This window comes from Pyricularia grisea (assembly GCF_004355905.1).
Source record: "Pyricularia grisea strain NI907 chromosome Unknown Pyricularia_grisea_NI907_Scaffold_1, whole genome shotgun sequence".
NCBI lineage: Eukaryota > Fungi > Ascomycota > Sordariomycetes > Magnaporthales > Pyriculariaceae > Pyricularia > Pyricularia grisea.
Genome location: NW_022156716.1, coordinates 1,517,412 through 1,541,586, shown reverse-complemented (window position 1 = coordinate 1,541,586; position 24,175 = coordinate 1,517,412). Strand labels below are relative to the sequence as shown.

Genomic DNA, 24,175 nt, shown 5'->3' with positions numbered 1-24,175 from the left:
TAGTTCACCTAGATATGTACCTGACCGCAAGTATAATTAGACAACTAAAAAAAAAAAAAAAAAAAAAAAAAAAAAAAAAAAAAGACATCAAACCAAATAGCCTTGGGGCCTGCGAATATTTTATCAGTCATTAAATCGTGATCTTCGTCGCTTTGTAAGCTACATGGAAAGAAAAAAAAAGAAACCCCAATGATCAGTTTATCTTTGCATTGCTAAAGTCCATCTCTGGGTGCTCCTTTTGGAACTTTGCCAGTAGGTCCAGCTTCTTCTGCTCCTCCGACGACGGCTTGCCGAGCTCCTTTTGGCGCTGGTCGTACATCATCTTCTCGACCATGCCGCGCGTCTCCCCATCCAGGTCCGACAGCTTCGAGTTCTCCGGGTTGATCTTGGTGACGTCAATCTTGGGCGCGTCCGTGACGACGTGCGGCCACCACTCCATCTTGTTGACCTTGTCCAGGTGCACCTCGATGTTCTTGGTGCCGTCCGGGTTGGTCGTCAGCGTCCAGGTGGATTCGTCGACTCGGACGGCGTGAGGGAGGTCGCCCTGTTTTGGTGGTGGGTGGGTTTTCCATCAGCATGTGTCATACATATATCAACCAACATGTGACACGTAAGGACGTGAACAATCCAGAGAAAAAAATGCGCTTCAGGTGCTGTGCTTAGATCTCTTACATCAATAATAGGGTCGGAGCCCTTGACCCCCGCAGTCAAGTGTTGCTTTTTGATCTCGACCTTCAGGTCCTTGCCCTTGTACTTCTCAGAGCCCTCAGCCAGCTTGATGGTGATGTCGATGTCGCCAATGGTTTGCGCCCATTTGTACGGTAGAGCTGCCTGCTCGGCCGCCTCCTTTGCGCGGGCAGCTGCCTCTTCGGCAGGGGTAGGTTCTGTTTGGCTTTTGTGTCAGAGAAAGCTGAAGCTCACCAATTGTTTTCTTATTATCTATTTCTGAAAGTGGGATATTTGCGAATAAATTCCAGCTCACCTTTGTCCGTCATTATGATCTAGGAGTCTATTTTATTACAGGTACCTTGATGGTTGTAAACAAATACAAACAAGTCGATATTAACAAGCTCGAGAACGCGGTCTTATGCACCACCAGATAGCGGGGCAACGAGTGACGTTTGGTTTCTCGAAGGATCCACTACACAGTGTATTTGTTTTGTGTGTACTTGCCGACAGCGCCGCATCGCCCGCCCAGCCCTTCCGCTTAATCAGCCGCCTGTAGGTTAAGCCAACCTCACAACTCGGGGCATTTGCAAGCATTGCTTATCCCGGTAGGCTGGTTAGGTGGTACAGTACCATTTTATTTTATTTTTATCGAATTTATTGCCAACCACCTTAAACGTCGTACGTAGCTAGACTTTAGTAAAGAGCTGACCTCAACAATCACACCCACTTCTTTCTTTTCCTCTAGTCCACATTCATTACACACTACAGCCCAGAGCGGCACGATAATAAAAAACCACCACAACCAAAATACACCAAAGCATCAGCACTCTTTTTTGCAAACGAGACGAGCAAACAAAAATAAGAAAAAAAGAAACAAAAAAAAAATAACACCATGTCCCGCCGCGCCACCGCCCGCGGCCCGCCAGGCGGCGCCTCGGCCGTGTCGGTGTCGGCACCTCCACCTCCGCCGGGCGACGACGCGAACCAAATGTGCCCCGTGTGCAAGGCGCTCCGCTACCTCAACAAGGACATGGTTCTCAAGATCAACCCGAAATGCTACCACCTCATGTGCGAGAACTGCGTGGTCCGATTATTCCAACACGGCCAGCAGCAGTGCCCGCACCCGGGCTGCACGCAAAAGCTTCGATTCCAAGAGTTCCGCGCTGCCTTCTTTGGCGACCTGACGGTGGAGCGCGAGGTTGACGTGCGCAAGCGCGTCTTCAAGGTCTTCAACCAGCAGCAGGACGACTTCCAGACCCTGCAGGACTACAACAACTACCTGGACCAGGTCGAGTGCCTCGTCTTCGACCTGCTGAGCCCGGACCGCGCCCGCGCCGAAAAGGCCGCCGAGGATCTGCAAAAGTACGAGGCCGAGCACCGCGCCCAGATTGAACGCGCCCGCCGCAAGGGGGCCGCCGCCGAGGAGCGCGAGCGGAGGATGCGCGCCGCCGAGCACGAGGCCGCCGAGCGCAGGCGCAAGGAGGCCCGCGACCGCGACAGGGAGGAGGAGAGGCTGCGCCTGCAGGCCCGCGAGGCCGACCTCGACTCGCTGGCCCGCGCCCCCGAAGGCACCGCCGAGCGCCTGGTCTCGGAGCGTCTCAACCGGCACAAGGTCGACGAGCTGGCCGCCAGCGAGGCCCGCGACCTGGGCGTCGGTGGCCTGTCCATCCGCGGGCTCAAGGAGAAGAGGAGGGCTCCCGAGGGTCCTTACGACCCATTTGGTGGTCTGGATCTCGCCCCCGCCAGGTACAAGGTCCAGGAAGAATACAAGAACGAATGGCTCGACGGGGCGAGGCGCCAGCCGTACCACACCACCGGCGGCTACTGCATACAGGAGTACTATGCACGCTCCATGTTTGAGGCCTTTGGCGGCTTGGCGGTGTTTATCGGAGATGAGAAGGAGACAGGTCTCGTGGGCGAGGCTGCCTCGGCCGGTGCCGTCGCAACACTGGGTGCATCAATGGCTGCAGGGGGTGATCGCATGGACGTTTCGTGACATGTGTCAAGCTGATTGGCATCCGCCAGGGACTGATTTGCCTCGGGCTTTTGGTTGTTTTTGTTATTTTTTTCGTGGTTTTCTTTTTTTTTTTTTTTTTTTTTTTGTGTTCAAAATAGCGTTGGCGTCTGGTATGGCTCATAAACAAGGTTCGGCGGGCGTTCACTGGATAATTACGACCCCAGATAATTGGTGATTACATATTTATTTTTGGCATGTTGCTCTCTTTTAGCTCAACCCAACTAGAGTAGGCAATACATGATCCCTAACAGCAGTTCGTTTGCACGTGAAAGCCTCGCCCTTGCCCTATTCGCATCCTGGTTCTTCACAAACTGTCTCAGTCAACGCCTTGCTGAGCGAACAAAGTGAAGAAGTAAAAAGAAAAAGATAGAAAAAATAATCATATAAACGAAAGATCAACTCTGCCATGGACTTGATGTTGTTGGTCTGGGAAATACAGGGATGGTCTCGAAGTGATCCAGACCTCCACCGATGGGCTGCTGGTGCTGTTGCCACCCCATTCCTGTCGAGTGATTTGTGAAAGCACTTTGCCTGAAAGGGTTTGTGCTTCCAGTAGGCTGCGGTACGAGCGCGGCGCTTGTAGCTGGCCGTTGCATTCCAGCTGTGCCGTTCCTCGCAAACGGGTTCGTGCCCGTCGCCATGGGCTGTAAAGGTGCCGCCGCCGGTGGCTGTGACTGGAAAGGTGATGAGCCACTGAGCGTCGGTTGTTGAGAAGCCTGGGTCTGTGGCCTGGCGAATGGGTTGGTCGATTGCGGCTGAATTTGGCCCGTCATCTGCGGCTGCTGACCCGTCATCATCATTGATGCGCGGAACGGGTTTGTGACTTGCTGTTGACCAGTCTGAAGGTTGAGGGCCGATAGAGTGTTGTTGGTTTGGAACGAAGCCACCGAGTCCTGAGGAATGGATCCAAGGGCGCTTGGTTGGAAGCCAGTCTGGGCAGATATGCCACCGAAAGGTGCCCCTGTGTACTGAGGCATCATCTGCTGTTGCTGCTGCTGCTGTGGTGGTGACTGCGGTTGTTGCTGCGGTGAGAAAGCACCAAAGTTCTGTTGCTGTTGCTGCTGCTGCTGTTGTTGTTGTTGTTGTTGTTGAAACGGGTTCGTAGCTTGGAAACCTGTTTGTTGTGGGATAAAGTTATTGTTGGTTTGGAACTGCTGCCCCGTCGGTTGCGTCTGGAAGCCTCCCATGTTAGGTGCAGCTTGGCTACCCCAAGGGGACATATTGGCCTGAGCCTGTGGCTGGGCCTGCGCTGGTGCTTGCTTTTGCTCAATAAAATCAAAAAAGTCAATCAGGTCTGGTTCTGGTGCCTTTGTGGCCGCGGCGGTTTCTTGTTTGGCAGTTCCGTTTGCAGCTGGTGCGGGTGTCTGGTTTGAGGTTGTCTTGCTGGCCACCTGAGCTCCTGCACCAAACTTCTTCGTGGCACTGCCGCCTCCAGATGGCTTGTTCTTCTTGGCCTCGAGCTCGGCCAGGTATTGTCTCCTGTTTATCTCAAAATCCGGATCTTTCAGGTAGTCCTCGAGTTGCCTGCCGAGATTCACAGGGGCATGCCTCAGCTTAGGAACCTCGACCCTGGTGTGATGCTCGTGCTGTCTCGCAACACTCAGGAACTGCACTACATAGTCTGTCTGTCGCGTAAAGGCGCGGTAGATCCCCATAGCTCTGTCTGCGTCGACTTTTGACATTTCAAAAAAGTGACCTGGAAAGAGGTTAGGAAAGAGTGCGCATTGCTGTGGGGGACTGTTCCTTACCGAGTATGTTGATCATGGCTTGGTTTAGTACCTGGAAAAGCGCAAGCAGATCCAGGACCAGGAGCCTGAAAACGGTTATCGTAATCTCGTTCTCTGGGTCGTTTTCCAAGACCTGTATTGTAGCGCCTCGTCGTTAGTACCGATGCCTCATTGTGGCCCCCATGACCAGGCTCCAAAAGGGGGAAACCCACATTGCACTTGAGAAGTGCCGTCAACTGCTGCTGCACGACCTCTGTTTCCCTCAGCAACCCCTTGTCAATAGTCAACTTCTCCAGCCGCGACTCCTTTGCCCGAACCCAGTCGACCCTCGTGTGCTTGTATGCGCGAGCCCTCTCTTCAAGGTACTCGGCATAATGCCTGATGTTGCGTCCCTGTGTCTGGGCTATCAATCCATAAGCCTCGTCAGCAAGTTGTCCTCGTAACCTCCAAGCCCGGGACCAGGCTTGCGGAGAGCGGGTTGTTCATGGTATTCCTCACCGTCGGAAAACATGCTGATAGCGAGCATACTCCTATGCCTTGCAAGGTATGATAGCGTCACATCTGGAGAGCCCTCCCTGATCATCAAGTGCACCGTGATCAGACTCTTGAACACAACCGTCCATGTCGAGTCGCGCAGTCGGTTCTGCAGCGCCCGGAACACCTCCCCAACCCCAGCTTCTCCGGCGTGTGTGGCGATCAGAATGTGCTCGATGTACTTGGTTTTCGGAGGCGCGGCCTGTTTGATCATAGACAGTCAGCTATTATGCTCCTTGTTTTTTCTTTTGTTGCAGGGGCGCACTCAGCGCAGGAAAAGCCCCCCTCCCCCTATAAAGAGCCTCTGATCCGCATCGTCTTTTTAACCCCCCCTTTTTTTCCCCAACCTCCATACAGAAATCGAAAAAAAGGAAAACCTACCTTTATCTTGGTCGCGCCCTTGACCGACTTCTCGAATGAGCTCGCCATCTTGGGCGCAGCTGCGCGGGCCCAGAGGAGCTGCCGTGCGTGGATTCTATGCCGCTTCCAGGCAGTCCGTCCGTGGCTTCGGAGGGACGGTACTAGCTGCGGTTGTTTTGCACAATCGCGGCAGCGGTACCAGCCTGATCGGACGGCTGGCTACGGGTGAATCGTGGAGCTGTCTGTCAGGCGGTCTTTTTTTTTTATTTTTTTTACGCCAACACGAATCGTGGGCCGGCGTGACGAGTAAACGAATCGCTCGATCTTATCGTGATCCGTCGAACCGGTAAGGGGGAGGGAGGGAGTAGGGACGTGGAATGAATCGTGATTTGGCGATTGAGTGGGCTTGTTGATGACTTTCTAATTGTTATATTATTCGAATGATATTAATACGTTGTTGACTTGTTTAACAAAGAGAGAGGCCGAGGTTTCGGCGCCGTTGACGTTTTGGGAGTCTGAATCGAGGCGAGATAGCGCCAGGGATGTGGTAGTTGCTTATTTCGGGGGGTGATTGACGGTAGGCGCTGAAGAAAGCATGAACGTAATGTAATGTAATGTTGGCAGCGCAGATTATCAGGCTCGGTACGGAGTAACAACAGACCCTCAAATTGAGGTACCTCCTCCTATAACCTAAATCAATCAACTCAACTCAAATCGCCCACAATCAATCAATCAATCAATCACCGCCTATTTGGTCGGAAAACAGCTAATCCAATCAGCGAAAATCCCAGCCTCACGCAGCATGGAGCCAAATAAAACACCGACAGCTCATACCTCCCAAATGTCTGTCTGCTGTGGGGCTTTGCCCGTGCAACTGGAAATCCCGCTGGGACGCAGATGACAAAACACATATCCCCGGCGAACGCACTCCCTCCCGACCCAAAGCCAAGCTTTGATGACGACGCTGCCGCCCGACTCCCCAACCTACCGTAGGAACCCAAACCTGAACCTGAACCTGAATGAACCTGGGTCACGTTACTTTGCATCGCCAATTCTTTCCAGTCGTCCATTATTTTCAGCCAGAAAACAAAAGCAGACTTAACGGACGAACGCAAATGTGTCATTGTCAGGGCTGCAAAGCATCGAAATTGGCATTGCACTGTGAGACCAAAACGCATGCAAAGCGCTTTCCGTATTCTTGTTTGAATTTGACTATTGGCCCCCCAACCCTTTGACTTTGTGTCCATCTGAAAAAAGATTCCAAAGTGAGACCTCGGGAATCTACTTCAGTTACGAGCCCTGAGGGTAATGCACAGAACCTTGTACCGGCTTTCACAGGGGGGGAAGGTCACAGCTTTTGATTTGTCTACTTGACCTCCGATGACCGTGCGCGAAACACTAGCCATGGGAGTCAGCCTCGTGTAACATGCCAGTAATCTCTACCTATTTACAGACGCAAGAAAGAGACAATATAAAACGCTTCGGGTAGAGACGTAAGCAAGGCGCAACGCCTTCGCGGCTTTCCTTGGGTGTCGGCTACGCCGGCGATTTATGCGGATAAACAAATAGAAATGCAGTTGTTGCGAAGTCAAAATCACTAAATTTATGACATGGTTACTTGGTTTACCCTTGGTATCCTTCAAAGATACATGCAGAAAAACTGCGATTGTCTTGCGAAGACTTCTTGCTTTGATTTTAAGTTTTTCATCTACATTATTAATTACGAGGTATTCGGCTTCGCCCTTTCCCGATTAGACCTAGTCACTTCTTTCAATATCATTGGAAAACATTCAATCGTATACTGTTTGTTAAGATTTTAGCCTCAATACAACGTCACAGCCGCCTCCCGTTGCGGACGACCCTGACGATTCCACCGTCTATCCATTTGGTATCCGTATCTTGCCAAACCGTCTTGCGGACAATGGCGGCTTCACCTATAAAGCTGTTTCTAGATTGCAAAATGAAGATGAACTTGTGTGAGTAGACTGAGATTACCGCCTGATTCGAGACTATGATAAAGCAATATTTCCAAATGGAACGCATGATGTTTATGGCATTAATAAGAAGCCAAGCTCGCACGACGCTACTAGATGCCCCTATAAAACTTACTCACTGCTGGTTTTGCTGAGGACGGTTCCAGTGAGTGTTCTGGAAAAGAGGGCTCACATAGCCTGGAATAGTATCACGGGGTGGTGGATTACTTGGTCTCAGCTACGATCCCGATATTTTCCACAAGCCATGCTCACTCCTTTGGGTTTAGGATACCTCAGTGAAATGGTGTAATTCTATGGACACAAATGAACCGCACCTGGTATCCAAGTCCTTCTTCGTGCATAAGTATGAAGACGGCACAAAACGTAAATATGTTCATTGTATAGAACTTCTATTATCGTTGCACGGGTTACTGACAATAACATCTGTGGTGAAGAATGGCAGTTCTTTTTTGGGGCAGTACAATGATGTGCAAGGGGACGTGCAGCTGTGAAAAACGGTAGCTTAAAACGCTAGGACTGACACTCAGATTCCGGTATGCTCGTGATGGAAAGGCTAGTGTCAATGTGCTGTACTGGGGTGATGGAAGTGCGATTGATGTGTTGGAAAGGAAATATGAGCACTTGCTCTGACATGCATGCTTATTCATCCCAAGGCCTTCTATACAACTTCAATTAGGATCAGAGTTGCCTTCATTGCGTCCGATGTAAAACAAGGTCGAGTGTGTCGAACGCTTATTTCATGACCACCAAGAAACCCTTCACTATCCAGCCCTTGAGCCCATCAAGTGGGAGAGCACGAATAGATCAAAGGCCCGGGGCACATCATAAAAACACGCTGGCTTTCATCATCTGATCGCAAGTAAGACGTTAGCAGTGTCAACTTTTGAATTGGACGGTCTTTGTTTTTTCGTCAATCAAGGGTATAGACATACATTGTTTTGAAGTGGAAGGATGAAGAGAAGAAGAAAAGAGGAAATGAAAATTGAGCCGATTTCGAAGCTCCATATAGGAAAGATTTTGGCAGCTCTTTTTTTCTGCCACTATCCGGTCCCACCAAGATGCATTCACCGCTTTCGGTAGTGGCTGGGGTGCTTGTTGGTGTATGTGGGACAACCAGCAAGGGTCCAGGATCCTTGTCTGTGGATAATGGTTCACCCAATTTTATTTTGCAAGCGCGACAGGAGGAATGGGTGACTGCTTCAGCTGGAATAGCTGAGGACAAAAGTGTTACGTAGTAATCTTAAACCATTTGTTCATCGATTTATATTCTTCAACATCAGCCGGTTAGGCTAAATTACTTGCCTCTTACATATAATCAAATGCTCTTCATACTCAGGTGTTGATTCGGAGGCTACTCAAGGCCGGAATTTTTTGTTCTGGTGTAATCTGAGAGGCAGAGTCGCTGCCTTCTGGCTATACCAAGACTTAAGTGCACTTGGATGGGCTGCGGTCATGTCTCTTCACGCGTTGAGATCACGATGCATACCAAGACTTGCAAGGTCTATCCCCAACCAGCTGCTTGGTTCTTCAGGGCGTTGTACTATATCCCAACTCCCATCAGTCAAGAGCAGATTCTCAAATAGGCAACAAAACGCAGCATATAGCAGCACATCGTCGTTGGAACCGAGTGCAGAGTTTGGTCAGAGCTGGGACGAGTACAAAAAATTCTGTGCGTAAATCAACTGAACCTTACATCCATGACCAGGGACCAAGATTGTAATTTTTACGAGAAAAGAAAGATGAGGCTGAACGATATCTTTTTTTTTGCTATTTTCAGTTCATTTCCCGCCAGCCTCGCCTGCTGCCGACTTTCAGGTCGGCCAAAAAGTTACAGTCCATGGCTTTTTGCAGAAGCGTCGTGACAGATCTTCACGCCTTAGTTTTGTCGACATCGTGGTTGACAATGGACCAAGAATACAGCTCAAGTCTGAATGGTCTGAAAAGGACTCGCCCGCACACCTTGCCCACCAGCAACTCAAGTCGGTGCCTGCATGGAGTTCCGTTGCCGTCACCGCTCATGTATCCAGTCTGAAAGATGGCGAAAACACTGGCTCGACGCCATCATCACCATCTGCTGGCGGCAGATTCCCATCTGGCGTGGATGAAGTGGAACTTGAACTCGTTTCCATTCAGGCTCTGAACCCCTGGCCCAAGGACATCATCGTATCCGAGGGTGTCCAATTCCCTGCTACGGCTCGACATCTCCAGCTTCGGTTTTCCGATACTCTGAGGGACAGGATGAGGTTTCGACAGCATGTCAAGTCAAACGTAACTTCGTGCCTGGAGAAGGAAAACTTGTCCGAGGTTGAGACGCCCATCCTCTTCAAATCCACCCCTGAGGGAGCACGTGAATTTCTGGTACCAACAAGGCGACCAGGGCTCGCGTATGCTCTACCCCAGAGCCCCCAGCAGTATAAACAGACTCTCATGGCTGCCGGCTTTGGTGGCTACTTTCAGTTTGCACGATGCTTCCGAGATGAGGATCTCAGGGCGGACAGACAGCCCGAGTTTACGCAGGTAAGCAAGCATGGCATATATGCAATTCAGTCCTGGAAGCTGTGGACCCTCAAAGTCAAGGCTTGATTTCTAACTGTTTTGAAAAAATCTAGTTGGACATGGAAATGTCGTTCTCAACGGGTGAGGATGTTATGCGCACTGTCGAAAAGCTCATGAAACAAGTGTACACCAATGTCGCCGCCAATTTTGTTCAAGTTGTTGATGCGGACGGCTGGCATCCAGTCAGCCGTGACAGACACCGTGGAAAACGAGGCAATTCCGACGAAAGTGTTCGAGACTTCCCTTCCATTGATGATGGGCCGTTTCCACGTATGTCTTACCAAGATGTCATGTCGCTGTACGGGTCCGACAAACCAGATCTGAGGATACCAGGCCAGGTACGTATAATTCCTTCTCCAACTACCCAATGACCACAAAGACTAACCAGTCCATAGATTGAACGGGTGGAACATGTGCTGCCAGCTCAGTTTGTCAGCATGATATCGGAAATCGAAAACCCAATCATTGATTGCTGGCGGTGTACACTCGATGGAGGTTCCCCACGAGAATACCAGAAGTTTTTCAGCAAAATCCTTTCAAATCTCCCACTTGGTCTGAACCGAAACCCTGACGGCGAGCCTGCAATACTTGTGCACGACTCCAGCAAGCCCCTGAACGGCTTCTCATCGCTGGGCTTCGAGGCTGCAGAGAAACTGACATCCGACATGCAGGATGGTGACGTGCTCGTCCTGCAAGCCCGCCCAAACCGCCCCTTCGAGGGAGGATCCACCGCCCTTGGCACACTTCGCTCTCTTATCTACAACGAGTCTGTGGCGGCCGGATACATACCTGTGGACCCATCTTTCAAGTTTCTTTGGGTCACGGGCTTCCCGCTATTCACTCCGGCCAACGAGGGCACGACGGACCCTGGCCAGGGCGGATCGGCAGGGTTCTCATCAACACACCACCCCTTCACGGCACCTCTCACGTCCCAGGACTTTGAGCTCCTCGCTACGGACCCGCTGCGTGCCAAGGCGGACCACTACGACCTCGTGCTGAACGGATGCGAACTTGGGGGCGGAAGCCGACGTATCCACGTGGCTCACGTCCAAGAGTTTGTCTTTCGCAGCATTCTCAAGATGACCGACGCCGGCGTCGCGCAGTTCCGCCACCTGCTCGAGGCGCTGAGGGCTGGATGCCCACCGCACGCCGGCTTCGCTCTTGGCTTTGATCGCCTCGTGGCCATGCTGAGCGGCACCGGGTCAGTAAGGGACGTGATTGCGTTCCCCAAATCCATGAAGGGTGAGGAGCCGTTCGCCGGGAGCCCGAGCTTCATGACTGAGGAGCAGCTCGAGACGTATCACCTGAGGTTGAGGGATGGAAAGCCCGTAAAGCCCTGATCTTGGCCATGATGGAAGAGAACCTTCTCCCGAGGACGGTGAATTGTACAAAACCTTCTCTTGTCGAGCATGACATTTTTAGTTATGTGTAGTTTTATTGTTCCACTCGAGAAAGCATGTACTATAGTTTGATTGTATATAGACTCGGAAGGATGCTGTAATACAGTTAGTTGCCTAATATTGGCATTGTACGATACAACATGTTCAAGATCTTTGTATTAGGGCAATAGCTACCTACCTAGGCGCTGTACATCTGTTAGAACTAGACTACCTGTCTAGTCTAGGTCTAGTCTAGTACCTACCTACCTACTTTGTAGTCATATAGGCTTGTGGGCTAAGTAGCAAGGTAGGTAGTGTATACCATCTACCATACAGCAAGTGCAGCCTACCCTATACCAGGCCGGGGTAGACAGCTAACTGTGGGGTAGGTACGGCCTTACTTACAGGGGACCCCTTGCTAACGCTTTATTCATGATGAAGCGAGCGCGACACAGCCACGATCGAAAGGAAAGCTCGGAAGGGAGCACTTTGGGGAATGTTTTAGTACTGTTCCCGCGCTGAGCTCGCAGTCGTCACGCGGTTCAATCTTAACGAAACGAAAGGAAAGCATTTTAACAATCCTTGCGGCTCTCTTCTCCAACAAGAGCTACCATCAGGGCAACACCCGAAGCAAAAAGTCCCCCGCGTCCGACGTGCTCGCGTTTCTTCAACAAATCGCAAAGGGCCCAATCAGCTGTGGTTTCTTCCCGATCAGGAATAAACTCCATCGCCGTTTAAACAACCAAATTCAAAAACTTCAGCTATCAACTTATTTCTACCACCGATTGCCCCCCAACCCCAATCGACCAGCCGCCACATACCGAAAGCGCCAAAGCGACGACTCGTTTTAGCGACCGCCATAGAAAATCAATCCTTGTTTGCGACCGCCGCCCAACGGTTGCCTCCAAATACGCACGCGAACAGCCCCGAACAGCTTCGCGCTGCTTCCTTTTTGAACCCCTCCGCCCTCGTCTCGCGTTTTTTTGCAATCGCGGGAATTCGTCGCATCGGTCGGCGTCCTCGAAAATCATGGATGACAAGGAGCTTCAGCGCTCCATCAAGGAGCTCGTCAAGGCCGTCGGAAATGAGCCTCAGGAGACCATCATTCGTATGCTAGAGAACCTGAAGAAAGCGACGCCATCTGAGGACAGTCTGAGGGTAAATCATGCCATTTATCCCCCCTTGCCTCCCTGATTCCTCGATTAGCCGTCGTGATCTTTTTAATAGCCCAGCAACCTCAATATTCCCAACCGGCTTGACCTTCCGCGTCTTCCCCTCCGCTAACCAGGTATCTGTCTCTTCTCCCAGGCGACCAAAGCAGGCGTGGTGGTGGGCAAACTACGATCAAATTCAGACAAGAGCATCGCGCGTGTCGCTGCAGAGGTGGTCACCAAATGGAAGAAGTCGGTCGAGGCGGAGAAGCGGAAACGGGCAGGGGGTCCGGCCGGCGCCTCGTCGCCCGCGGCTGCGTCGTCACCGACCAGCATGAACGCGCCCTCGCCGGCCGCGGCATCCAGGCCGTCGGGTAGCAGCAACGGCAGCAAGCCGTGGACGGGCGATGCCTCCAAGCGACGCTGGGATGCGGACAAGGTGGACAAGAACCGTACTGGTAACACGACGCGGGACAATATCATTGGCTTGATATACAACGGGCTGGCGTTCAAGTCGTACGCGCCCATCGACGCGATCCTTGCCAAGTCAGTCGAGATCGAGCAGGCCGCTTTCGTGGCCTACAAGGGCGACACGGCCGAGTACAGGAGCAAGATGCGGTCGCTCTTTTCCAACCTCAAGTCCAACCGGGACTTGGCCAAGGGCGTCTTCTCGGGCACTATCGCCGCCTCCAAGTTCGTCGTCATGACGTCGGACGAGCTCAAGTCGGCTGACCTGCGCAAGCAGGAGGAGGAGCTAGCCAAGGAGAACATGAAGAAGGCACAGGTGCCCATGGCCGAAAGGTCTATCAGCGACGCGCTCGAGTGCAGCAAGTGCAAGCAGAAGAAGGTCAGCTACACGCAGGCGCAGACCAGGAGTGCTGATGAGCCTATGACGACATTTTGCGAATGCACCGTGTGTGGAAATCGGTGGAAGGTGAGTTTTAATTTTCTTTCATCTATGGTTTCTCCTCATGCGATCGCCTTACAAATATCTAACATGGATTTCTTTCGCCCGCAGTTCTCTTGAGGCTGCCCACTTGCCACGCGGAGGAGGCATGGCGCCAGTCCGCATCGTTGTTTACTAGCTATGGGACTTGTAGAGGGTCCCCGATACCCCGACTTGGAGGATAGGTGAAAGTGCTCTCACGTTTTGTTGAACAGCAAAGATGGCACCTTGACTCTGACAAGCAAGTAATAACAAAAAGATTGGTTGCGTGTCTAATTCATGTTTGCTTTTATAAACTCCAACCGGTTGTTTTCCTCATGGTTGCAACCAGGTATAGAAATCATGCAGCATCGGATTATATCGAGGCCAATTGGGTTGGGTGACAACAAGAAAAAAAAAATAAAGAAGAAAAAAAAATAGCAAGGTGTTAAGAGTACTTGTTTTAACGTTTTTATTTACTATTATAATTTCTTCCTTTTTCTTTTCAAGGTTATGGGGATGGTGGGAAGGTTCCGGCGCATGATGCATTTTAGATCTGGCTTTGTCCCTTTACTGAGCGTCTTATATCCAGCTGGCCAAGTACCTTCTTTGCTTGCCAACAAAAATGACGTAACCAGATTTGCCTTATTATTGACAAGATCAACTTTTTTTTTTTTTTTTTTTTTTTTTTCCGGATTGGCTATTATTATAAGGAGCATATAAGGGTGGTTTCGGCGAGGTTCAGAGTTGATGTGTATCGTCTCGAGGCTTCAAGCCAAGCAAAGTGAGTAAATCCTCCGGGCTGCTCGGCTTCGCACCGCCCTCGTCGCCCTCCTTGCGCACGTCGCCCTCGAGCCCCCTATCGGCAATCTGCTTATAGAAGCGGCTGAGGTGCCTCGAGCCAGAGTCGCAGAGGATGGTGACGACCTGGCTACCCCTGGGCATGCGCATGGCCGTGACGACGGCGGCGGCACAGTTGACGGCGCTGCTGCTGCCGGCAAAGATGCCGTCGTGCTCGACCAGCCACCTGGCCATGGCGCAGGCCTGCTCGTCGGTGATGCGCACCGCGTCGTCCACCAGCTCCCTCCCGCGCTCAAAGTTGCCCGTCACCCACTTCAGTCCTATACCCTCGACGACCGAGTCGACCTGCTGCCGCCGCCGCGTTCCCTCGCGCTCCGACGGCGAGTACATGACGCCGTTGAGCACTTTGTTGTACAGCCCGCTGCCCTGCGGGTCCGCCAGCACCACGCGGGTCGCGTGCATGCGGGCCTCCTCCTTGAGGAACACGGCGACGCCGGCGATGGTGCCGCCGGTGCCGGCGCCGGCCACAAAGGCGTCGACGCGGCCGCCCGTCTGCTCGACAATCTCGGGTCCGGTCGTGTTCCAGTGCGCCTGCCAGTTGGCGGGGTTCTCAAACTGGCCGGCGAAGAAGCCGACGCTATCATCGTCGGCGGCGGCCGTGTGGGCTTCGGCGCGGGCCCTGGCCAGGTTAACAAAGTGGCGCTTGTCGGTGATGGGGGCGACGGGAACGCGCTCAACGGTGGCGCCCAGGTGCAGCAGCAGGTCCGACTTTTCGCGGGCCACGTCGTCGGGCATGCAGATGTGGCAGCGGTAGCCGCGGGCGCGCGCCAGCATTGCCAGGCTGATGCCTGTGCTTCCCACGGTGCCCTCGTAGATGGTGTCACCGCGGCCTGGGACCAGGTGCCCGGTCTCCTCGGCCGTCAGGATCATGTTGAGAGCCACGCGGTCCTTGGGGCTGCCGCCGGCGCCGTTGAGGAACTCTGCCTTGGCTAGGATGGTGCAGCCCGTGGCCTCGGAGAGGGATCGAATCTTGATCATTGGCGTGTTGCCAATGCAGGCCTCGATGCCATCGCGGATGTCTGGTTGCGACGGAGCCGGGGTGTCACCTGGGTCTGACTCGTGGTCCTGTAGCAGCACCGGACCGGCACCAATACTTGATAGACGTGCAGACCGGCGCTTTCTGGCGGCGTGCTGTCTCTCCAAGAGGGTCGCCTGGGTCTGAGAATCGTTGAACCCATCGCCGTAGCTTGTCACGTCGCCTCCTCTTTTCCGTCGACTGTACCGTCGCTCCCAGTAAGGATAAAAATCTTGGAAGCCTAGGGTTACGGCAATACCAACGGCGAAGGCAGCCGTCAGGGCGGCTGAGCCGTATGCCTTGGGATGGTCTGATATTGGCATTATTGGTGCTGGTGCAATCCTGCCCGCTGTACCCTAGTTCTGATCTTTTGGGTACATGGAGCCAGGACTGATGGTAAAATATATGAGAGAGAGAGAGAGAGAGAGAGGGTGGGAAATAACGAGTCTGGATAGCTTATCAACTGAACACAGCCAAGTAATAATACACCGTATAGGGAGGGACCGGTACTTGATGTAAAGCTAAGTAAGTAATGTGCACAATCCACGATCTTGGTGAATTGTGGGGAAAGTGGCGGAATCCTATACAGAACAATCAGTTTAATAAAGAGTATATGCGCTACATGCAGAGAGAAAGAGAGAGATAAGTAGGAAATGGAATGAGGAAATTTGACCAAGTATTTAGATCTAAGGGAGTACCTGCCTGTAAATGTTGATCAGAGAATACTTGAGTAAGAAAATAAAAAAAAATAAAAAAGCTTACAGGGATTGGACGCTCTCCCGGTGCTCCACTAGCGAGACCCCGTTGGTAGCTTGGCGCCGAGCTCCAAGCTCCGATTTTTCAACGACAATTTGGCTGGGGCCAGACATACCTCAGCTTGCTTTGCTACCTTGTACCTACCACCTACCTACCTAGGTACCTTACCTTAGCTACCTACCAAACACAATTTCACAACACCACTTCCGGTACCTGGTTGTTCGCACAAAGCGGCAAGAGGTTGCCATAAATACCTCTTCCGATCGGGCTACTAATATCCCCAAAGAAACATTCAATTCGTTCGTGTCGTATTCCGTAGCTTCCAAATTTTCCAGGGCTTCAGGTCCCTTCCCCAGGGACACAGTCCAATGGACTCGCCAATCCTTACCCAGCTGCTCCGCCAGCTCTTTCGACATCCTGCCTGCCAGTCACAACGCCTCACCCGACCAGTGGCCTCGACCGCCACGGTAACAAGAGGCAAAACCTCCACCACATGTAACAACAGAAGATGTTTTTCGACCCAACAACGGCGGCCACAGCGTCACCGCCAGCCCCAAGAATACTCGCGAGGCTCCAAGACGGCCGTACAAAGGGAGAGCCACTGGCAGCAGCGCCAGGACCTGGTATCGGCCGACCGCTCTGCCGAGTTCGCCTCGTACCCTACCGTGACGGCTGCCGAGCTGCAGCACCGCCATGAGCGGCCGCGCAAGGTCAAGATGCTCACGCGCGACTTCATCCAGGACAGCCTGTACAACCCAAACTATGGCTACTTCTCCAAGCAGGTCGTCATCTTCAGCCCGGGGGAGCCCTTTGACTTCCCCGCCCTCCGCGACGAGAACGACTTCCACTCGCTCCTGTCCCAACGTTACACCGACTTTGAGGACGACCTGGACAAGACGCAACCCTCGGACACGCGCCAGCTGTGGTTCACCCCGACGGAGCTCTTCCGCCCTTACTACGGCGAGGCCATCGCCCGCTACCTCATGGCCAACTACGTCCTGACATCATATCCGTACCACGACCTCATCATCTACGAGATGGGCGCAGGGCGCGGCACCCTCATGCTGAACATACTCGACTTCATTCGCGACACGGAGCCGTCCGTCTACGACCGCACCAAGTACCGTATCATCGAGATCTCGTCCTCGCTGGCCGAGATGCAGAACCGCCAGCTGCGCTCCTCGGCCGCCGCCCGTGGCCACGCCGACAAGGTCGAGATCATCAACCGCTCCATCCTTGACTGGGCCCAGCCCGAGCCTAGCCCCTGCTTCTTCCTCGCCTTTGAGGTCTTTGACAACTTCTCCCACGACTGCATCCGCTACGACCTGGCCACCGAGCAGCCCATGCAGGGGACCGTCCTCATCGACCAGCGCGGCGACTTTTTCGAGTTTTACGAGCCCAGGCTCGACCCCCTGGCCGAGCGCTTCTTTCGCGTCAGGCACGCAGCAACCGGGGGCCGCTACGAGACCCCTTACCCGGCCAACAGGCTGCTGCGCAAGCTCAAGCTCGGCATGCCCTTTGCCCACAACCTCAGCAAGCCAGAGTACATACCGACCAGTCTGATGCAGTTCTTCGAGGTCCTCGACCGCTACTTCCCCGCCCACCGCCTCGTCACGAGCGATTTCCACTGGCTTCCAGACGCCACCCCGGGTCTGAACGCGCCGATCGTCCAGACGCGGTATCAGCGCCGCCCCGTGCCCGTGACGACACCCCTGGTTAGTCCTCCCCTTGCCTTTGTGTCTGGCTCCCGTGTTTCAAAATAGTGTCTTTGGGAGCTCGTTTGCCCAACATATAACTGACAAATCCTACTCCTTCCATGGCAGGTACATCAAGGCTACTTCGACATCATGTTTCCGACCGACTTTACCGTCATGGAAAAAATGTACCAGGCCATCACCGGTAGGCTGAGCAGGGTCTTGACCCATGAGGACTTTATGCGCCGCTGGGCCTACGTCGATGAGACTCGTACCAAGAGCGGCGAGAACCCGATGCTGAGCTGGTTCAAAAACGCCAGCGTCATGACAACATTATAAAGTGGCCCAATAGTTTGTGTTTTTGGTCCCATCTTTTTTTCTCTCTCTTTGTTTTGTTGGTACATCTAGCCGAAAGACGTCGAAAAAGAACAAGAAGAACATGTAACACCAGTAGCTGCCATCTTGGAGCTACAGACTAAATTCGCAGCGCCGCACCCGATTTCGGCGCTTAACCGTCCTACCCGTCCAGCATAGGTTCCCTCCCATGTTCCATCCGGGTTTCTCCATAAAAGTCCGTCGCCAAAAAAAAGAAAAACTGTGTCGCGACCTAGCCTATCGGCCGTTTTGACCTGTAAATCAACGTTGCATATCATTCCTTGGAAGATGTCGAACTATGCATGCGTTTTTCTTGCTTGTATTCACATTCCCCTTCTACGCTTCCGCAGCAGTTCAGTCCGAAAAGCCGTTCAGATCTTGAGGTCCTTTATCTTCTCGGTCAGGAACTTCTCGGCCTCTGCAACAGCCTGCTCCAGGTTCTCCGGCTTGGTGCCTTGTCCCTGTCGCGTCGGCTCTTTTCCGCCAGACTTGCCGCCGATCACTTCCGACACAGCATTGGCCCACTGTTCAGCAGTGATGCCTTGTGAAGCGAGAGCCTGTGATAACAAAGCCAGGTCAGTATCCATGCATACCAATGTCTAGTCTCAAGTCGACCGTGCCACTGCCAGAAATACAACTTACGGTTCCCACATATACACCGTGAACCACGGCACCCTCTTCCTTGCTGCCACCAAACAGATAGACCGACTTTTCCTTATCCTTCGATCTGTAAAAGTTCATCACTTCAGAAACAGCCTTGGCGTTGGCCGAAATGGGCAGTTGTCCAATGAACACCTTGGAGTCTGCCTTTTCCGGGTTCTTGAAATGCTCAGCAACAGTGTCGAGTGCCTTTTTGCTCTCGGCCTTTTGCTTCTTCTTTTGCTCCTCAACGACAGCCTTCTGGATCTTGGTGAACCTCGTGCGCAGCTCATCCTTGGTGACCGATGAGATGACGAGCTGCTCCAGGTCTACCTGCGTCGTCTTGATGGCGGCCTCCTTTTCAGTTCCAAAGGGCAGGCTCTCGAGCTCGTCGATGCGCTTGGAGAAATCAGCGGCGAGACGCTGGACCTGGTGGGCAGCATCGCCTGTGTAGGCGACGATACGTCGAATGCCCTTGGCGATGCCACTCTCCTCGACGATGATCATATCCTTCATTATTCCTGTCTGGTCGACGTGGGTTCCACCGCAGAACTCAACCGAAACCTTGCGCCACTCCGGATTCTTGGGGTTTTCGAGCAGCATGTCGACCTCAATGCCGATGGAAACAACACGGACGGGGTTGGGGTATGTCTCGCCGAAAACAGCGCGCACTCCCTCGATCTGCTTGGCGAGATCCAGGTCGACATCCTTGGTATAAGTCTTGCAGTTCTGGCGGATATAAGCGTTTGACAGGTCCTCGATCTTCTTGAGCTCGGGAACCGTAACACCAGTCTTGTGAGAAAAGTCGAATCGCAACTTCTCGTTATCAACCAAAGATCCCTTCTGGTTAATGTCATCACCCAAAACCTCACGAAGTGAGTGATTCAGGATATGGGTGCCTGTGTGGTTGTTGCGGATCGGTTGCCGACGGAGCTCATCATACTCGCAAATGACCGAATCTCCAGCGGTGAGCTCTCCATACTCCAGATAGCCATTGTGTAAGACGTAACCGCCGAACTCTTGTGTGTCCAAAACCTTGAACTCGGCCACTCCATCGATGACAATGCGGCCCGTGTCGGCAATTTGACCACCAGATTCCGCATAAAAGTTGGTCTTGTCCAGAATAAGACCAAGTGGCGTCTTTGGTGGGATCTCCTTGCTGCTCTTGAGAAATTCCTTGCCTGTATAGATTAGAGAAACCTTGGAGGTTATATCACCCTTCAAGTACTTGGCCTCAGAGTCTGTGCGTGTGATCTTGAGCTCGTTCTCTAGCTCTGAGATCCTGTGCACGTCAAGCTTGGCAAAGGTCTGAACCGACTCCTTGACCGCCTTGCTTGCCTCGCGAGCCTTTTCCCTAGCCACTGAAACTTCGGCCTCATCTATAGTGATGCCACGTTCCTCGGCCATCAGCTTTGTAAGATCCTCGGGGAATCCAAAAGTGTCGTACAACCGCCATACATCCGAGCCGGAAAGTTTGTTCTCGCCAGCCTTGATGGCCATTGAGGCATACTTTTCGAATTGCTTTTCGCCACGGTCCAATGTCCGGGCAAAAGCCTCCTCCTCTTCATCCAGAATTTCCTTGATATCTTGCTGCTTCTGACCAAGTTCGGGGAACTGTTCTCCCATGTGCTCAACGAGCGTGGGAAGAATCTGCGAAAAGAAACCTCCAATCTCGGCGTTGAAGTACTTGCGTGCATATCGAACACCTCTCCTCAGTACACGACGGACAACGTAGCCACGGCCGTCGTTGTTTGGAACTGCACCATCGGCAATCGAGAAGGCCATGAGCCTGATGTGGTCAGCAACTACACGGTAGGCCGTGTCGATGCCATCGGCATCGTCCTTGCCGTACTTGTCCGTGTATGCCCGGGCACCTGTCACCTCCTGTATCCTGGCGAACAGGGGAGAGAAAACATCGGTGGCATAGTTCGAAGTCTTGTTCTGCAGGGCAGAGACCAGGCGCTCGAAACCCATACCTGTGTCGACATGTTTGGCGGGAAGAGTTTTCAGGGACTTGTCCTGCTGCCGGTCGAACTGAATAAACACGTTGTTCCACACCTCGACAACCAAGGGGTCGTCCATGTTGACCAAGTGAGCGGCGTTTCTTCCGCCCACCTTGTCATAGTGGATCTCACTGCAAGGACCACATGGACCTTGGTCACCCATCTCCCAGAAGTTGTCCTTCATGTTTCCAGGCAGGATGTGATCCTCAGGTACGCCGTTCTCAAGCCATAGGTTTTTGGCTTCCAAGTCGGGCTCAAGGCCCATTTCCGGGTTACCCTCAAAGTAGGTTACGTATAACCGAGCGGGGTCGAGACCGTAGACTTTGGTCAGCAGCTCCCACGACATTTGAATGGCCTCCTTTTTGAAATAGTCTCCAAAGGACCAGTTGCCCAACATTTCAAAGAATGTCTACAGCCATTAAATTGTCAGTTCATGTCTCAAGAGGGTGTGCTGAAAAGGTTGACATACATGGTGATAGCTGTCTTTGCCGACATCGTCAAGATCCTAAAAATGGGACAAGTTAGTTGAGTCACAAGAAGTTTCTTCATGTATAAATATATGAAGAATAGTTGAAGTTTGGTTGGGGGCACGAACATTATGCTTGCCACCAGCGCGGATACACTATTATAGATAGATAGTTAGTATTAAGTCTCATTTGGGAAGTTATCATGATTATATGAGCCCCTTGTAATTTGCCTTTGTAAAAGATACGCCCAACAAAATAAAAATTGAAAATAATAAGACAATCAGGTGGACATGATGAGACGAACAAATAAAAGAAATGCACATACCTTTTGAGAGTCGACAGCGCGCTTCAGACCGGCCATAGGATCAGTCTTGCCGATAGTGCCCAGGAAAATGGGCTTGAACTGGTTCATGCCGGCATTTGTGAAGAGCAAGGTGGGGTCATTGTGAGGGACCACCGACGACGAGGGAACTGCAAGATTTGGGGTGTGCATCTGATGAGCAATTGCCACCGAGTTGAAAACCAGCAGTTGCTCACAATTGTTTCTTGTTTTTCTTTACAAGAGAAACAGAACCCAATTGAAAAAAAAAAAAAAAAATATAGAAAGAAATTAGGAATTTCATCTTTTCAAAACTCACCTACTGTGTGACCCCTCTCCTCAAAGTAGTTGAGGAAGGTCTTGCGAACCGTCTCAGCGGTCCACTTGACCTCGGTGGCCATGTTGGCGGTTTTGTTCGTTGTCGACAAGGAGGATCTCTGATTTGGTATTATCAAGCCAGGACGACTTTTGTAGGATAATCTCCGACAGGGGATTCCAACCGCAGAACCGAGACGTGACGTCGCGAGGGTGGTGGTGGTAGTATTGGTGTAGTAGTAGCTCAGAGTTGGTGTTGGCGAAGGCGATGGAAGCTTCTCGAGGGGCAGAAATCGATGTCCTGGTCGCAACTGCGGGGGAGCTGCACTATTAGTGCGCCCCAAAGCCGTTCTGCTGCTATGACTCAAAAGACGACGCCCGCCCCCGGAGCGCCAACCGCGTGCTGATGCTGCAGTCCAGCTGCCATTGCAACGGCTTCCAACGGCAAAACACCACCTCATTACTTCAACACACGGGTACCACCACTACCGTTCTTATCAAGACAAAACCTCCAAAAGGAGATAAAGAATAAAGAAAAAGAAAAAAAGGCCGAGCTTGACCTTAAAGGAGTGTGTCACAACCGATTTGGGAAAAAAACCAGCTCAGTGACACACACATACAACCTGCCAAAGACTCGTTGCAGCACTGGCAAGGAGTTACGTTGCAACACAACTCTTTCTCGGATACGCCAACGAACCTGCACCAGAAAGACAACTGTGCACACAGGTCTTTTTTTTTTCTTTTGCTTTCTTTCTCCCCCATCGATTTCTTTTGACGCTCGAGGGTGACGCCAGGAGTTTGTAGGAAAGGGAAAACCAGAGACAAAAAAAAAGAATCCCTAAGCCAAAACGCGAAATCACGTTACTCCAATCACACCCTGCCCATAAAGTTCCTGGTCTAAGGCAGCTTTTTACCCTTATTACCAGACTTTGCGGTACCTTGCTTTCGGTAACCTACCAAACCACAGGAATTGAATCGCGGGCCAGGATTCTTTAAGAGCTTGCATCGTCTTTCCTTTTTTTTCTCGCCAGCCCAACATCAAGTACAAAAAAAAAAGGGGGCCATAAAAAAACCGGGGTGGATAGGTGCCATATCCCGAGACTCGTTTCTTTTGAACCTCCTTATCGACAAGGCAGATCCAATTGGAGGGAGGAGTAGACGGCACTAGTCTAAAAGGTAACCCTTGGGCTAGGGGGAGTTATGGAGGTCGCCCCTGTCACCATGCCGGCGCATGATGCGATCGCTGGTCGCAAGCGCAAAGCCGACGCTCAAGACACCCACAACGAGCGGCTGTCGAAGAGGCTTAGCCTCTTGAACTTGGGTAAGTTTTGCGCAAATTGTCAATCCTCTCTGAATCGTTGCTTCATTTTTTGCCCTCTTTTACCATCACTTCGTAGCTGTAATACTACTTTATTGCACCAGAGTATCCCAACATCGTGACTAACTTGCGAACCGCCCAGAGAAAAATGGCACCAAAATGTACGTCACCGTCGAGAACCCGGCAGCCAGACCGGACCGCGTCACCCCGCCACCAACCGCAACCACCTTGAAAACGCCCACTTCATCATCAACACCAGCACAGGGACCACCACAACCGCTAGCAGACTCGCCGATGCAACTAGACGACGACAAGTACAAGGTATACATCTACAACATCGACGACGAGCTCTCGTCAGATAGCGAACCAGAGCCCGACCAGGCCTCCGATGGGCGGCTCATCTTCCTCCCAGACGTCGAGAAGCACCTGCTCCGGACACGCATCCCCCCGGTGCCTCGTCCCATCCTACCCAATGCCGACGGTGAGCTCGCCGGGAAGCAGCTGGTCCTCTACTCGGTCCCCTCGTCGCTGTCCGTGCCCGAGGAACAGGACAGCGTGCGAAGGGCTATCCTCGACGCCCGCGCTAGGTCCAGGGCCAGGGCCGCGGTTGCGCAGCCGCATCCCGGCCTCGCCAGCGGCATCGATGGTCGCTCCGCAGTCGGAGCTGCCGCTACCATGTCGCCCCGGCTACCTAGTATTACCGAGGGTGAGATTTTACCCCCGGAGCCGATGCCGGACGTTGATGTGGAACCATGCGTGCCTCCTATAGGTATTACAGGCGCCACGGGACCAGCCGAGCCGTTGCTGCAGGCGGGCGGAGTTTCCGGCGCCTTCGCAATAGGCAGTGATGAGGCCGGCATCGGCACAACGTTACCATCGGTGGATGGCGATCCTGATGCGATGGAGCTTGACTGAAAAGTTAGTTTCTGTAATTTTACATATATAGTAGGTCGCAATTAAGTATAGACAGGGAATACATGAATAAAGACTTGTATGTTGAAACAATTTCGGACCCTTGCGCGATGTACCGTTCATGTTCATGGCAGCAGTATGCGTAATCAACATAGTCAGACGTGTCTTCACAGACCAGGACCTTAGTAG

At 52.4% G+C, this 24,175-nt stretch overlaps 10 protein-coding genes across 10 annotated transcripts; 5 read left to right on the top strand and 5 right to left on the bottom strand.

The window, feature by feature from the left end:
* Positions 1 to 106: 106 nt before the first annotated feature.
* Positions 107 to 1,046, bottom strand: PgNI_00403 (uncharacterized protein). Its single transcript, XM_031120484.1, has 3 exons — positions 983 to 1,046; positions 673 to 884; positions 107 to 544 (listed from the first exon to the last, which is right to left on the bottom strand). The coding sequence occupies exons 1-3, from the start codon at positions 993 to 995 to the stop codon at positions 194 to 196; spliced, it is 576 nt and encodes a 191-aa protein (XP_030986950.1). The 5' UTR covers positions 996 to 1,046; the 3' UTR covers positions 107 to 193.
* Positions 1,047 to 1,561: 515 nt separating this feature from the next.
* On the top strand, positions 1,562 to 2,665 carry PgNI_00402 (uncharacterized protein; the record flags this gene model as incomplete). The annotated part of the gene is made up of 1 exon (XM_031120483.1): positions 1,562 to 2,665. One exon carries the CDS (start codon positions 1,562 to 1,564, stop codon positions 2,663 to 2,665), a length of 1,104 nt encoding a protein of 367 aa, XP_030986951.1.
* A 416-nt stretch (positions 2,666 to 3,081) lies between these two features.
* On the bottom strand, positions 3,082 to 5,848 carry PgNI_00401 (uncharacterized protein; the record flags this gene model as incomplete). Its single annotated transcript, XM_031120482.1, has 5 exons — positions 5,329 to 5,848; positions 4,912 to 5,149; positions 4,626 to 4,876; positions 4,435 to 4,546; positions 3,082 to 4,382 (listed from the first exon to the last, which is right to left on the bottom strand). The coding sequence occupies exons 1-5, from the start codon at positions 5,374 to 5,376 to the stop codon at positions 3,082 to 3,084; spliced, it is 1,950 nt and encodes a 649-aa protein (XP_030986952.1). The 5' UTR covers positions 5,377 to 5,848.
* A 14-nt stretch (positions 5,849 to 5,862) lies between these two features.
* PgNI_00400 (uncharacterized protein) lies at positions 5,863 to 6,377 on the bottom strand (the record flags this gene model as incomplete). Its single annotated transcript, XM_031120481.1, has 2 exons — positions 5,863 to 5,891; positions 6,236 to 6,377. 2 exons carry the CDS (start codon positions 6,375 to 6,377, stop codon positions 5,863 to 5,865), a joined length of 171 nt encoding a protein of 56 aa, XP_030986953.1.
* A 2,376-nt stretch (positions 6,378 to 8,753) lies between these two features.
* On the top strand, positions 8,754 to 11,373 carry PgNI_00399 (uncharacterized protein; the record flags this gene model as incomplete). Its single annotated transcript, XM_031120480.1, has 4 exons — positions 8,754 to 8,970; positions 9,079 to 9,818; positions 9,911 to 10,195; positions 10,253 to 11,373. The coding sequence occupies 4 exons, from the start codon at positions 8,754 to 8,756 to the stop codon at positions 11,195 to 11,197; spliced, it is 2,187 nt and encodes a 728-aa protein (XP_030986860.1). The 3' UTR covers positions 11,198 to 11,373.
* Positions 11,374 to 11,752: 379 nt separating this feature from the next.
* Positions 11,753 to 14,020, top strand: PgNI_00398 (uncharacterized protein). The gene is made up of 3 exons (XM_031120479.1): positions 11,753 to 12,394; positions 12,545 to 13,321; positions 13,406 to 14,020. Exons 1-3 carry the CDS (start codon positions 12,266 to 12,268, stop codon positions 13,412 to 13,414), a joined length of 915 nt encoding a protein of 304 aa, XP_030986861.1. The 5' UTR covers positions 11,753 to 12,265; the 3' UTR covers positions 13,415 to 14,020.
* A 33-nt stretch (positions 14,021 to 14,053) lies between these two features.
* PgNI_00397 (uncharacterized protein) lies at positions 14,054 to 15,511 on the bottom strand (the record flags this gene model as incomplete). The annotated part of the gene is made up of 1 exon (XM_031120478.1): positions 14,054 to 15,511. One exon carries the CDS (start codon positions 15,509 to 15,511, stop codon positions 14,054 to 14,056), a length of 1,458 nt encoding a protein of 485 aa, XP_030987021.1.
* An 801-nt stretch (positions 15,512 to 16,312) lies between these two features.
* On the top strand, positions 16,313 to 17,977 carry PgNI_00396 (uncharacterized protein; the record flags this gene model as incomplete). Its single annotated transcript, XM_031120477.1, has 2 exons — positions 16,313 to 17,659; positions 17,768 to 17,977. The coding sequence occupies 2 exons, from the start codon at positions 16,313 to 16,315 to the stop codon at positions 17,975 to 17,977; spliced, it is 1,557 nt and encodes a 518-aa protein (XP_030986855.1).
* Positions 16,815 to 22,217, bottom strand: PgNI_00395 (uncharacterized protein; the record flags this gene model as incomplete). Its single annotated transcript, XM_031120476.1, has 7 exons — positions 16,815 to 17,656; positions 17,765 to 18,570; positions 18,656 to 21,064; positions 21,125 to 21,160; positions 21,251 to 21,277; positions 21,448 to 21,593; positions 21,761 to 22,217. The coding sequence occupies 6 exons, from the start codon at positions 22,215 to 22,217 to the stop codon at positions 18,385 to 18,387; spliced, it is 3,261 nt and encodes a 1,086-aa protein (XP_030987365.1). The 3' UTR covers positions 16,815 to 17,656; positions 17,765 to 18,384.
* Positions 22,020 to 24,046, top strand: PgNI_00394 (uncharacterized protein). Its single transcript, XM_031120475.1, has 2 exons — positions 22,020 to 23,077; positions 23,217 to 24,046. Exons 1-2 carry the CDS (start codon positions 22,957 to 22,959, stop codon positions 23,987 to 23,989), a joined length of 894 nt encoding a protein of 297 aa, XP_030986857.1. The 5' UTR covers positions 22,020 to 22,956; the 3' UTR covers positions 23,990 to 24,046.
* The last annotated feature ends 129 nt before the right edge of the window (positions 24,047 to 24,175 follow it).

Coding starts and splice junctions, on each gene's coding strand:
- PgNI_00403 (XM_031120484.1), bottom strand. Junction 545..672: donor GCTCCGACCCTATTATTGAT/GTAAGAGATCTA, acceptor CCACCAAAACAG/GGCGACCTCCCTCACGCCGT.
- PgNI_00398 (XM_031120479.1), top strand. CDS start 12,266: ATGGATGACAAGGAGCTTCAGCGCTCCATCAAGGAGCTCGTCAAGGCC. Junction 12,395..12,544: donor CATCTGAGGACAGTCTGAGG/GTAAATCATGCC, acceptor CTCTTCTCCCAG/GCGACCAAAGCAGGCGTGGT.
- PgNI_00394 (XM_031120475.1), top strand. CDS start 22,957: ATGGAGGTCGCCCCTGTCACCATGCCGGCGCATGATGCGATCGCTGGT. Junction 23,078..23,216: donor GCTTAGCCTCTTGAACTTGG/GTAAGTTTTGCG, acceptor CGAACCGCCCAG/AGAAAAATGGCACCAAAATG.